The sequence below is a fragment of the Nicotiana sylvestris genome, chromosome 8 (genome assembly GCF_000393655.2).
Source record: "Nicotiana sylvestris chromosome 8, ASM39365v2, whole genome shotgun sequence".
NCBI classification, from domain to species: domain Eukaryota; kingdom Viridiplantae; phylum Streptophyta; class Magnoliopsida; order Solanales; family Solanaceae; genus Nicotiana; species Nicotiana sylvestris.
The window spans coordinates 188089049-188102884 of record NC_091064.1 but is presented as its reverse complement, the minus strand read 5'-3'; the positions used below and the strand labels follow the sequence as shown (position 1 = coordinate 188102884).

The window sequence follows — 13836 nt, the reverse complement described above, 5'->3', positions numbered from 1 at the left end:
AAACTCCAAAAATTTGTTTCTCAAAATTTTCACTTCAAATCACTCACAAAATTCAAAAAAAGCTTCAAATTGTATTCATGTCAATCACAACTTTAATTTTCAAAAACCATTTTCACTTAATTTTTTTTTCATCCCCTTTCGGAATTTCACAATTCTTATGTCCAAACGCTCACGATGTGTAACACGTGATCATGTTTTTATTTCCCTTTTAATTTCAAATTTATTTCTTTCGCCATCAATATATCTAACTCATGTAATTATCACTAATGCCCTGGATTATCACGATAAGTTTATTATTTTTTCTTTTAGGACGAACTTTCAATGAAAGTAAACTTTAGCTCTCATACTTTTCAACGATTTACTTTGGTGTGTTATATATATAAAAAAATTTCTTCTCATATTTACCAATATTAGACAAATCAAACTATTATCTTAAATTCAACTTTCAATCAATAATTCTTAAGATTTCGCATAAAATCAAATAGTAAAATTAAAATAAAACGAATATTAGTATGGTATTAGATTATATAAATAAAAAAGTCCGTAATGCCTTATGCAAACATTAACAATACCAACTACTCTAGTGACTACTTGCTAGAGTAATCTTACAATCGGAGGACTTTAAAATTAAATACAAGAATTGAATTTTCATTTTTAGAAATCTCATAATGACTTACGTTGTGGAAACTGCCTCATTTTGAAATGTTAACATTTTAGAGAGTTACTAATTTGTGTTTTTAACTTTTTATTTTATAGTTTTGAAATGCGTCCCAGGCTTAGCTCGTTTTATTTAGTTGAATATGCGAGTATATCTTTCAAAAGACGGTAAAACTCAAACCACCATGCATATATGAAATGTCGTATTTCAAAGCTCAAATATCTAGAAATGAGACATATTAGTTAGTACCAGTTCAGTTACACAATAAGTATAAGCTCTAAATTAATCTAATTCTTTTAGTTATCCTATTTGGATCTCATGCTTTTACTAATAATTAGTCATGCATTAAGCAATAGACAAGGAATAAATTAATAAAAAGTAATGTATAATGATCTTATAATTATAGTTGCGAGACTCCATCATACAAAGAAAATCACTTTAAATTATTTTAAGATTATAGTATATCGGGTAAACTTATTAAACAATATTAATATGATTTTATCTTGTCATATATAGCTTGGCCATGTTTAAATTTCTAATAAATTTCACATTTATAATAATATGATCTAAGCTTTCACAATATCATACTTAAAAAAAAAGAAAGAAATGCTTTCAAAATAAGAGTACCGTTTTGTGAAATTTACTTTTTCGTCTTGAGCAAAACGTCATTGGTAATGATTTTTTTTTGACAAACCCCAAAAAGCCAAAAGGGTAAACAAAGTTTTTAGAGTACCTCAAACTCAAATTAGGAAAGGAAAAGAAATATCCAATCTCCTTAAATAATTTTCCCAAAGAAGAGGGGTTGGTCGAGATTTTTAAGAACTAAAGAGGGAGGAGAATTATAATACAAAATTAACCAAGTACCAAAATAGAGGAACTGAATTTCTCTCACTCTTGTTGTGGTGGGAAAGTGGAAATTAGCATTCATCAGTTCTTCCCTCTTCTTCCTTACGTTCAATTCAGCAAATCAGTGCTCCCAACGGCATTTGTCGCTTTCCTCTGGCGTGTCCTTTTCTCTTTCTGGCATATATACAAACAGATACCAGGTACTTCATTCCCTCTTTGTTGTAATCTAAAGGAGTTCTGTATAAACTACAAGCCCTAGTCCATTTCATCCGTTTTTCCTTAGAATTCTAACTCACATTTTAGTTTGTGTTTGATTTCACGGCGTTAACGTTTAAAGTTTTTTTTGGTGCTTTCCACTACTCTCTTTTTATATCCTGTTTGGACTGGAAATAACGAAGATTCCCGTTCGCCTGAATCTTGTGGAGGACCAAACGTGTTTGTGTTTAATTTAATTCAACTCAGTTCATTCCTCCTCTTTTTAAGTTTAGGACTTTTGATTGGATGCTGTCTAAGGTTTGATCTTTGTGTATTTTTTTTCCCTCCTCACTCCTTTGTTTGATTCAGCAAAAACTGAGATTCATATAGCCCGAGTTTTAGAAGAGAAGTAAACATTTCTATGTTTTGCTTAATTCAACTGATTTTCATGCCATTTGGTTTGTTTTGGGTGTGATAGAAACTTTATTGTTAATGATAGAAACTTTTTTCATTCTTTTGTTGTCGTTTGTTGCTGTTGTTATTATTTTTATTGGTAGAAGTTTGAATGTATAGATTTTTTTGGGCGGCCTCCTCATCCTCTGCGTGAATGCAGAAAATGGCTAGCTTGGTGGAGAGGCTTCGTGTGCGATCGGATCGCAGACCTGTTTACAATTTAGATGAGTCTGATGAAGAAGCTGATCAGAAGCCTGGAAAGTCTGGGACTAAGAAGCAGGAATATGAGAAAATTGTTCGATCTGATGCGGTAAATTCCTTGTAGATTGGGGATTGTTTAATGCTTTTACCATTTCTTTACTTGGCATTTTCCGAAGCAGGGTTCTTTCTTTGGACGGTACAAGTAATTTCATTGCATCTACAAGACTACAACTGTGAATTTCATTTAGAAGTTTCTGTTGTATATTGGATCGTTATTGCTAATTCTTTTACCATCTCTTTCCTTTACTTTTTTTTCCCCATAGAGCTCTTCCAGCTAACATTACTATTAATTTTTTGTGCGTCTACGTGTGGGAATCATGTTCAGAAATCTATTTTCAGCTTTAAGATATGACTTAGAGACTAGACACGACTTGGGCTTTAGCTTGTTCATCATGGGGAAAGTTGTACCTTTTGCTATGTCTGCTGACTTAATCATAGCTAACTTAATCCAACTTGGTGTGTGTGCTAGTCGGAAGATAAATACATGTTTATACTGTTTTCTTGAAATTGTTAGAATGGCAACACCGGAGTCAAGATCAGTTACAAACTTTAGTAATTGATATGCTTGTTCCTCTGTTTCATGGTTTCTGTAAAAGACTTGTGATTATGGACTGTGGTTGCATCCTTTTTTTAATCGGATGTCCCCAAAGGGGCCTGGTTGGTTCCTTTCAGATTTGCTGAATTCCTTCTAAGTGTAACTGTTGCACCTTGATCTTCTATTAGGTACGTGTCTTTGCTGGTGCCTTCTAATTTTTTGTAGAAGGATATGCAGTAGAGGAGAATGCATCACATGCTTGCAGTAGGAATAACCAATCATCCTATCTAGCATCATAGCATTCTCCAAGATGAAGAGTTAGGATCACTGTCTCTTATTATATACCCGATGACTTTCATGAAGAGGAACTGATTTTGAGGACTATCACGGTCGGTCAAGCTAGTAAAAATTTGGACCATTTGAATATAATAGTAAAAAATGAAAGAACATGCATTCTTTCAAGGTCAATGGTTCGTCTCTACTCTGTCTGCTAATTTGGAAGATTGTATCTGGTGATGGATTCATGTTTAATTTTGTTTCAACGGAGATATCTTGTATCGTGCAACTATAAAGTGCAAAACTAACTTGTGAAATGTCACAAGAATACAAGAAATGATATCTAACATACTTTAGAAGAACGAAACCTACAGTTAATGTTTTTCTTTCTGTGACAGCGCGATTTAAGTGTGTGGCCATGAAAGGAAATTTATTACTCCCTCAGTTTCAATGCTGTTGGACTTGGTACGTAGTTTAAGAAAAAGAGGAAGATTTTTTAAAATTTGTGGTCTTAAAAGCTTAAAAGGTAAAAGCTTTTGTGGGGCTTTCAATTTTTATGGTATAAAAGCTTCTCATTAAGGGTAAATGGAAAGTTTAAAGTTAAATTATTTCCAAGTATATAAATGTGTCATTTTTTTGAAACGGACTAATAAAAAAAGCGTGTCACATGGAGTATATTTTAAATGTTATTTTGTCTGTACTAATTTTGTATAACTCTCATCCTTTGTTAGATTGCCTCAAAACTCTATTCTAAGGGGCCGCTTTTTAATGATTAAACTGTCTGAATGTAAATATTAAGATGTTGCATTTAGATATGAATACTGAGTGATTAAGTTTATTTGTTTTCTCAATTTCGAGAATGTTTATAAGTTATCTTTCTTATAAAATTAATAAATATAAAATCAAATAAAATAATTTAAACATCATATCCACTAATTATTAGGTTGTAAGGTGGTGATTGGTGGTATTTGGTGGAGGGCGCTGATGGTGGTGGTTGTTGTGTGGAAAGGGTGGTGACATTGATGGTTAGCAGTGGTGATGTTGGTGCTGGTGGTTGGTGGTAGTGGCTGGTGATGGTGGACGTGGTTGGTATGGTAGTGAATGGCAATGATGGTGGTTGGTTGTGGCGGCGATGGTTGTTGTGATGGTGGTGGTGGCTGTTTGATTGTGGTGGTTACTGACTGGTGGCTGACAGTGGTGGTTAGTGGTGGCGGGTTGGTGTTTGTGAACAGAGTGGTGGTGAAAAATCATTTTTAAAAATCTTTGAATAGCTTCTTAATAAATTAAGATTTTGTAAGGTTGGAATGATTCAGGTCAATTCAAACCAATTTAGTTGTTAAATCTTAAACAAACAAATGCACTTAATCATCTGAGGTACGAACAAGTTAAATTCAGCATCCATTATGTGCAAGCAAATGGAGCCTAAATGAAATTTTCTTTCACTAATTCCTTGAATTTATGTATTCATGAATTTGTATATTTATGTAACTAATCATGATTGAACATTGATTTTGTTCTATCAATCAAATTAAAGTTTTTACAACAACTACATCAATATTTCATATAATTCATATGGGAGCTTTCAGTTTAACGTTGTGTCAAGCCAAATCATGATATGTTATTTGCAATAGTTTGATTATCAGCTCTGAAGCCCTCTATTTGTTGGCCATTCAGTTTGTTACTTAATTCAATCACATGTAGTGGTTTTTAGGATAAATCAATCCTTTGTTGGGTTGTCAACAACAAAAAAACAAACCTAGTGTAATCCCACAAGTGGGGTTTGGGGAGGGTAATGTGTATGCAGACCTTACCCTACCTTGTGAAGGTAGAGAGGCTGTTTCCGATGAATTCATTTAGATTGAGCATCTTGTCTTCATATGTGCTATTGCATAATCATACTGATAGTATGTCTTTCACAAATGAATAATAGTAACATAATGTTCTCATTTATTTGTAATTTCTGCCGAACCCAGCTTTATAGGCCAGATAGTAAAATTGAAAGTGTTCTTAGCAGTTCTGTTGTAGAAAACTTGAGGAATGTGAAATTTTGTTAGCTCCTTAGTATTGGCCTGAACATCTGTATTGGAGCTGGCATTATTCCTTTTTGCTATAACTCTTTTGTAACTATTATGCGTCTTCTTGATGCCAGCAATGAAATCAATTACTTCATCAAAAAAAAAAAACTTGAGGAATGTGAAACTAAAAAGCTGTGTGTTTACAATCCTTATAAAAAACAATTAAGGGGTTTCACAAACTTAGGATGATCATTTCGGAATGTGATTAAACTGTTTATCTTTACTGCCTTCAAGAAAAGTTTGTTTGACCTCATAGTCTAAAGCTTTCTTATTAAAAAAACTCACAGTCCAAAACTATCGCTTCAAAAGTTTTTGGTTTATACTATTTCTCTTCTGAATTATATAAAATTGCTTTTCTCTTGGCTCTTTGTTGTGAACCATGAAATGTCTTCTAAAGAAACTTCGGGTCATAGATTCTATACTTTAGAGCTGTAAATAAAGGCAACAACAGAATTTGTTAGTATTTAGTCAAAGACATATCTGCCTTGCACGATAAGACTAAAGGTAGCTGTTTTGATTAGATCCAGACACGATCAAAAAGCAAATGGGCTTCTTGTTTAGTGCTAATGGAAGCGTAAGATGTACAAATTTCTACATGTGACTCACGCTACGTGCAACCTGTACTCAAATGTTTTGTTTTTTAGAAAGTAAATTATAATAGCAAAGAAGCTTAGAGAATGATTGGGTACAGAACATGCAGCTATTACAGGTTCATTTAATCTCTGTACTTGGCAATTCTTAGATACAGTTTTAATCGCGTATAGCAATTCACTGTATTATTTTGATCCTATTTAATTTGCAAGCATTAATTTCTGTAGTAAAAACAGCCATCTTGATTTAAAAAAAGCAGTCATAAATTAAATGAATTTCTGAAAACTAGATACCAGGGCACACAGATAGTTGGCTAGTTTCTGGGAGGCTTAATGCACACTTGTACCATGTCAGTTTTGTAAAGATAACACCAGCTCAGTGTACTTAAATGCATGTATTTGATTTATCAATAATTTTTTTTGCTTAATCAAAGCTATATCTGATTTATAAGAAATAGCTAGATACCAGGGCACACTCTGCTGTAAGTTTGATTTGGATAAACTCTAATGAAACATAAACATAAGTCGGGAAAAATAACAAACTGGATGGTGCTGGAGAAAGAAAGTAACATGGAAGTAAAGGAGATAACCAGCAACTTAATATAGTGTCTGTTTTAACCTCCAATTTATTCTTTATGGTCGGTGTTATAAGTTTGAAGATAAACGTAACAAGTTTCATTAACTGAATAACACCACTATTTAGGATATACTATAGACAAAAATTTTTTCTACCTCTGCGAGGTAAGGTCTGCGTACACATTATCCTTCCAGACCCCACACTGCGGGAGTGTGTTGTTGTTGTATAGATAAAGAATCAGATTGTTAAAAACATCACTTTTGCATTTCAAGATACTGAGAAATGATAACGGATGTAGGAATTTATTTTGGATACTGTTAGTTTATCTTTCAAAGTTTCATCTCCTAGCCTATCTTCACTTTTGGTTAAATTTCTTTCTATACCAATTTTTTTGATCAAGCAAAGAAGTTTTCATTAAAATCAGGGCCAAAACAAAAGCACCCGTATACAAGAAGTATACCAAAAAAGTAGGGAACCTACAAAATATGGTTTTCGACGAACCTACGAAATATGGTTTTCTACGAGATACCCAATCTTCTATACAACAAGGAACTTCGTGGGCGCACCAAAAGAAAATAATGGATAGGAGGCTGCTCCTCAATGGAAAAAAACTCATCTCTACCCCTTAAAGGCTCTTTTGTTTCTCTCTCCAAATAAGCCACATGAGTGCTAGTGGAGCACCGGTCCATTATGTCCGATGGTGGAAACGTTTCTTCACAAAGATGATTGATGATACTTATTATTATATGAATTTTCGAGCCTGACCATGGTGTGACATGTTGCGTGGCCAACATAGTTAAGACTGTAGGTTGAATTATTATAGATTTCTTTACAAGGTCAAATGAAGTGTCTTAACATGTACTTTAAGTATGTGTAGAGGTTGTTAGTGGTCACATGTTGTCCTCTTGCAAGTGCCTGAGCTCCTGTGCTGCAGCCAGAATTGGTTCTACTCCTTATGTCAGATGTCCTACTTATATATTTGTAGCTTATATGATGTGTCTGTCCTATAAAATCTATAGTCAGATTCTGAAACTATCAGACTGGGTGACATATCAATGAGCTTTACGACAGTTGTTTCATTTATTTGTTTGTGTCGCTGGTAGCTCTTAATTCAATGTAAACAGTGAAAGCAATTAATTCAAAGATCCTTTTTACTGTGTTTCCTTCTATAGATTCGGGTAATCACTTGCTGTGCTTAGTGGGGATTTTAAATAATTATTTCAAGTTACGACTTGAACATCTTAATTTTAATTTTTTGTTAAAAGAAATTTAAGAAACCTTCCTAAAGTTGAAAGTTTTGCCTTCTGTTGTCCAGTATATCTACTCTTAGTTAAAAATTGAGCGACAATTCCCAAAACTTTAGGAAAAAGGAAAAAGAGAATGCTGGCAGTTTAACCCTTAATTTACCCTCACTTTGGATTGTGCACCTTTAATTATTTTATTAAAAGTATCACGTAAAAGGTCTACGGTTGAGATATGTGAAAAGCATGATAAAAGGTATACGGGAAGTACTGGACATTCAATTTGAAAGCTGCTAGATTAGTTAAGATGCTATCGCCTACCACTACTGTAGGTGCACTGCTCAGATTTGAATGTTAGTTTCTTCAGTTCTAGAAAACATTGATAGGCTAAAATAGTTGAGTCGTAAATATCCTATCCAAATATTGAACAAGTAGGTACCTTACTTTGATTTTCAATTTTAATTTTAATTTTGCTCAAAGATTTGATAGTCTTTTTCCTTTTCAATTCTGTACTTTCTCCTGCATTACAGTTAATTCAAAATGAGTTGCTGCCTTAAATTAAGGAGTGTTGCCTGCTTCATATGCTTTTAACTCTTGGATTAAGTTGAAAATTTACTTTCTTTCCTCTTTGAGATGACACCTTTCTACTCTAGCTCATTGACTTTGCATTTAAAGATTTATGTGGCGTTTACAAAATAATTCTTTCATAGGAAACAAATATAATCAGAAATAATGAAATGTTTACTTGCCTTAACCAATGTATTATACGACTGAACTGACTTAATTAACGATTGGATTGGTCGATTGGATTGGGTTCTTTTGAGTCTGGACAACTTCTCCACGGGAGTCCGTAAAATGATAAATGGTAAATGCTTAATTCACTTTTTCCTCTTAGAGTGGATTAGTGAAAGGTCCTTTTAATTAAATTTTTTTTTGTGGAAATATTAGACATGCCCTCGGATAATGCTTTTTCATGCGAGGTAATTGACATATCCTTTTTTGTCTTTATTTGACCCCAATAATGGATTGGATCCCCTCCCTTCACGATTGGAGTTCTCTTAGCCATGTCTTCTATTGTTGTTTTTTTGATATGGCTACTAACAATAAGTTAAAAAAGAAAGAGGAAAGTTTTTCGTTTCTCGTGGTGTGGTAGTGTTCCCAAATAGGCTGATGAAGAGGAGTACTACTGACTACTGGCCGCCTCCTGTTGAATCATGTGTATTTTCTTTTGTCCTTGGATCGATTACAGCATATCTAGGTTGCTTTATGGAGTTTGCTCATATTTAGAGAATAAATGACACAATAGCTCCATAAATCATAAACACGTGCCAGTACATAGTAATACAGTTCTAATATGGTCGCATCAACAGCTTCTGGAAACATGCTCTCTTTTGTAGTATTTCATGGTAATTATCTTCATTCGTTTTACTTACACCAGAAATAACGATGCAAATTTACTCTTTTGATAGAAAGATGAGTCTTGTCAAGCTTGTGGAGGAGATAGTAACCTTTTGTACTGCGAAACATGTAACTACGCTTACCATCCCAAGTGTTTAGTTCCACCACTAAAGGCTCCTCTGCCAAGCAGCTGGTGGTGCCCTGTATGTGTATGTACCCATTCTATCAAATTTATATATTTCACATGGAATTCTAATACTCTTGTTAGTTCTCTTCCCCTCCCCCCTAAATTTACTCTCGATGTTGCCATTTCTGCAGGTGAGTCCCCTGAATGATATTGACAAGATATTGGATTGTGAAACGCGCCCTACTGTTGCTGATGATAATGATGCTTCCAAGCTTGGGTCGAAGCAAGCATTTGTTAAACAGTACCTTGTTAAGTGGAAAGGATTGTCTTATCTTCACTGCACATGGTATTTTTATTTCCAAACTGCTACTTTATTTGCTCTAGATTCTCTTTATATCTATGACAGTTGTACAGCAACTAAGGCCATCTTGTAGTGCTTATAGCTGTGTTCTATGCTTCACCATAACACTTGTTTGTGCAAATGATCAATTTAATATGTTACGTTATCTCCTTTAGACCTTTTTACAGCTTCATTTTTATGTATTTGAAGTCATATTGTGCTTTACATGCAGGGTGCCAGAGAAAGATTTTTTAAAAGCTTACAAAGCGCATCCCCGTTTGAAGACTAAAGTGAATAACTTCCATCGCCAAATGTCATCAATGACTAACTCTGAAGAGGAATACGTCGCAATCCGTCCTGAGTGGACTACAGTTGATCGAATTCTCGCTCGCAGGTTCTTTGAAAGAATTGACTAGTAGATATTCAATTGAGCTGCTTTATCCCCCAAAAAAAAAGTTGAGCTGTTAACTAATCCTCAAAATTTTCTGTTCAATGCTTTTCTTTTGCTTCTGAAAAGTTTCAATTCTTAAAGTTTGCTATTTCCCATGTTTGCAAGAATTAGGCTCTTGCCATATTGTCAGTTTCCGGATTCTTAATGATTAAAACTAAAGGACCTCTATTAAGAAATAAATTTGATTGTGTTGATGAAGAACAGACATGTTAGTGCCCACATGGGGGCCACGACTATGGCATGGGAAATATAGTAATAGATTGTGAAAGTACCTACTAATTGTATTCTTTTCCTAAATTGTTCATTTCTAGGAGTTGTTTTGCCTTTGAGAGATTTATATGCTAGTAGAAAATAAAATGAACTTCTAATACTTTTTGTTTTATTTTTTTTAATTATTTCTTATTAATTATTTTTATTAAATAATATTAGCCTGAGATAAGTTTATATGGAGTGGGCATGGTCAGATTGGATTCATATAGCCGACCTCAACTTGTCTGGGACTGCGGCTTAGTTGTTTAATATAGTTTTTTCGGCCTATGCATGATTCATGAAATGCTAGTTTTGGGTTAAGTTGCATTGAATAATATGCTGTTGTTCTTAGGGGAGATGGTGAAGAAAAAGAGTATCTTGTAAAGTGGAAGGAGCTTCCATATGATGAGTGCTACTGGGAATTTGAATCAGACATTTCCTCTTTTCAGCACGAAATTGAAAGATTTCATAGAGTTCAGTCTAGATATAAAAAATCTTCAAAACAAAAGGGTGAGCTTAAAGAGACAACAGAATCTAACAAGAAAGCCAAAGAATTTCAACAGTATGAAAGCAGTCCTGAATTTCTTTCTGGAGGTATATCTGATATCGGTTTTAATTAGTCTACACTATGTTATTGTATATATCTATTATCTAGTGAAGTTCCTTAATCGTCATCTATGGTTGAAATACAGGTTCACTGCATCCATATCAGCTTGAAGGGCTGAATTTCTTGCGTTTTGCTTGGTCCAAACAGACACATGTCATACTGGCTGATGAAATGGGGTTAGGTAAGATATATTTTGTTCTTCCACTGCTTCTAGTTTCTCCTCGTCTTTTTCTTATTTCCGTAATACTGCTGCTGCATGGTCCTTTTCTAAAATTGTTTTTTATTGTCCTTATTGCCTATAGTTTCTTCTTGAATATTATTAGGTTATTTTTGCTGATACATTTCCAAGCTTGCAGGCAAAACAATACAGAGTATTGCATTTTTAGCCTCCCTTTTCAAAGAGAATGTTTCTCCGCATTTAGTAGTAGCGCCTCTTTCCACATTGAGAAATTGGGAGCGTGAGTTTGCCACTTGGGCTCCTCAAATGAATGTGGTAAGTTTGAGGCGATTTATTTCCTACTATGAATAGCGGAACAATAATTACTGTCATGATTACTATAATGAATAGCAGATAATACTTCTCCTGAAGAGAATTGACATGTGTAGGTTATGTATGTCGGGGGTGCACAAGCTCGTGCTATTATTAGACAATATGAATTTTTCTTCCCGAAATATCTCAAGAAGAGCAAGAAAAAGAAATCTGGTCAAACTGTTGGTGAAAGCAAGCAAGATAGGATAAAGTTTGATGTCCTCCTGACTTCATATGAAATGATCAATATGGATAGTGCCTCTCTGAAGCCAATAAAGTGGGAATGCATGGTAATTGCTTTCTGAATCCTCAATTGTGCCATTAGCGCTTGTTATTTGTTTTGCCTCTAAAAGATTCTTGGCATCTGCATTTAGATTGTTGATGAAGGTCATCGTCTGAAGAACAAGGATTCCAAGTTATTTTCAACTTTGAAGCAGTACTCTACTAGACATCGTGTTCTTTTAACTGGAACTCCCCTTCAGGTTTGTTGCAATAGGTTGCTTTCTATGCACCTGGTAGTTCTCTCATTTCATGTTCAGATACCCAGTTATGCAGAATTACGGAGTGTATTTATCCTGATGTTACATCTTCCATACTAAAATTATTGGTAGAAAATTTAATCCCGTCTTTCTTTACGTTTGTTTGACCAGTTATTCTACTTCTATGGTTATAGCTTTTGCCCCCCTTTTTTTGAACATGTGAATGGATTTGTTAAATAATGAACACCCTTGGGAAGAGCAGGCTGCAGCTGTATGCGACAGATGTATAATATGCCCCAAGAAAACGTATAAACCCTCCTTAACCTGTTGCTTCAGGTTATCTTTCAAGTAAATGATCATTTCCTTGCATGTCTGTTTTTTTAAATCATAGATCATGTAACCTTTTTCAAGTATATGTCTTAGGGGTCGTTTGGTAGGATGCATTAGATAAGCTAATGCATGCATTGGCTTTGTGTATTAATAATACATTGTTTGGTAGATATTTTGAACCTATGCATTAGTTATGCAGGCATTAGTTATACATCCTCTTTGGTATTATCCTATGCATAACTAATGCATAGAAAACAATGGTATTAGCAATGCAATGGGTTTTAATGCATGCATTAGCTTAGTTAAAGACAAAATTGTCCTTCAAAATTTATGCTTGATTAAAATATGTTAGTTAGTATATTAATGTAAGTTCAAAATAATTCAAATAGTGAGAAATAAAATTATATCCCTAGTAAATAAATAAATACTTAGCATATTTCCTTTTTTATAAATAAACATTTAATTTTATTTTACAATATAAGTAGACAAATAAAATAATTTTTTAAAACTTTTTCATATAAAAACATTTCTCTAACATATGTTTCTTTTAAAAAGTTAGATTGTGGATTAGTTTTGAAGGCATTTTTGTAAACAAACAATTCGTTTAGAAATTGTGCAATACTTTAATACATCAAGCCAAACAATGGATAAGAAATATGTCAGCATAACTAATACTAGCATAACTAATGCAAGCATAACTAATACCAGCATTACTAATATACCCTATTTAACATTATTCTTATGCACCCTATCAAACGACCCCTTAGATCATGTGATATTCAAACCCTCATTTCTAGTTGTGCTCTCTGTGACTACTTTACATTTCTGTATAACTTCGTATCTCTCGCTTTCTCTCTCTCTCCTCAAACCCTATCTGTTATTTATACTCTATGTCTTGCATCCTCTAGATTTCCCTGCAATTCTAATTTTTCTTTGCCCATTTGAATCAGTCAAGAATTCCTGGATTTCACTCATTCGATTTGAACTCCTCAAAATTCGCGCTCTGAAAATTTAAGAGTGTGACTAGGTGCTACATCACTTTGCAAATTGTGCTTATGCCCAAAGTAATTGGAGAATGGTAGTATTTGAATAATCTGATACTGAACTACTTAACCTCTAGTGGTGTGGGACGTTAATATCAGCCTACTGCATACGTGCCATTATTAATGCAATAAAATCATGGATGCTTTACTTATTTCTTTCTATGCTTTAATTAAAACCTTTCTAACATAAATAACACTTATTTATTTCTTGATTAGATTAAATAATACTTATTTATTTTTAACATAAATAATACTTATAATGAAGTGTTTACTGCATATGCTTTTTCCATTCTATGGTGACCTTGGAGCTTGCACCAAGGACTTTTGGAAACTCGACTCACACACTCCTGCAGTCCCCTCCAGTCTCCAGGAGTTTGCCCCTCATTTTTCTCAGTGGTTAACATGTTATTATATTCTGTTCAACCACTTCCACTACCTGAATCGTTAGCTGTTTGCTGGTTTTGATATTTGGTCCACCAACCATTCTGTACCCGTATAGTGTTAGTATATTCCTTGGGGCAACTGTATATTCCACTCCCTCTCCCAAATTGGTTTAGAGTAATCTGCCCATTATAA

The 13836-nt window shown here is 33.9% G+C and overlaps 1 protein-coding gene across 2 annotated transcripts in view; it reads left to right on the top strand.

Moving 5' to 3' along the window:
- The first annotated feature begins 1487 nt into the window (after positions 1-1487).
- Positions 1488-13836, top strand: part of LOC104246334 (CHD3-type chromatin-remodeling factor PICKLE-like) — a 59460-nt gene continuing 47111 nt past the window's right edge. The window contains exons 1-10 of one of the 2 annotated variants that reach the window (XM_009802142.2): positions 1488-1704; positions 2313-2462; positions 9177-9314; positions 9424-9578; positions 9805-9966; positions 10625-10866; positions 10965-11060; positions 11236-11372; positions 11486-11698; positions 11783-11890. In XM_009802142.2, the coding sequence (XP_009800444.1) occupies positions 2316-2462; positions 9177-9314; positions 9424-9578; positions 9805-9966; positions 10625-10866; positions 10965-11060; positions 11236-11372; positions 11486-11698; positions 11783-11890 (1398 nt within the window). In that variant the 5' untranslated portion in view covers positions 1488-1704; positions 2313-2315. Of the gene's footprint in view, positions 1705-1797; positions 2018-2312; positions 2463-9176; positions 9315-9423; positions 9579-9804; positions 9967-10624; positions 10867-10964; positions 11061-11235; positions 11373-11485; positions 11699-11782; positions 11891-13836 lie in introns of those variants that run through there. The other variant, XM_009802141.2, reaches the window with a different exon arrangement.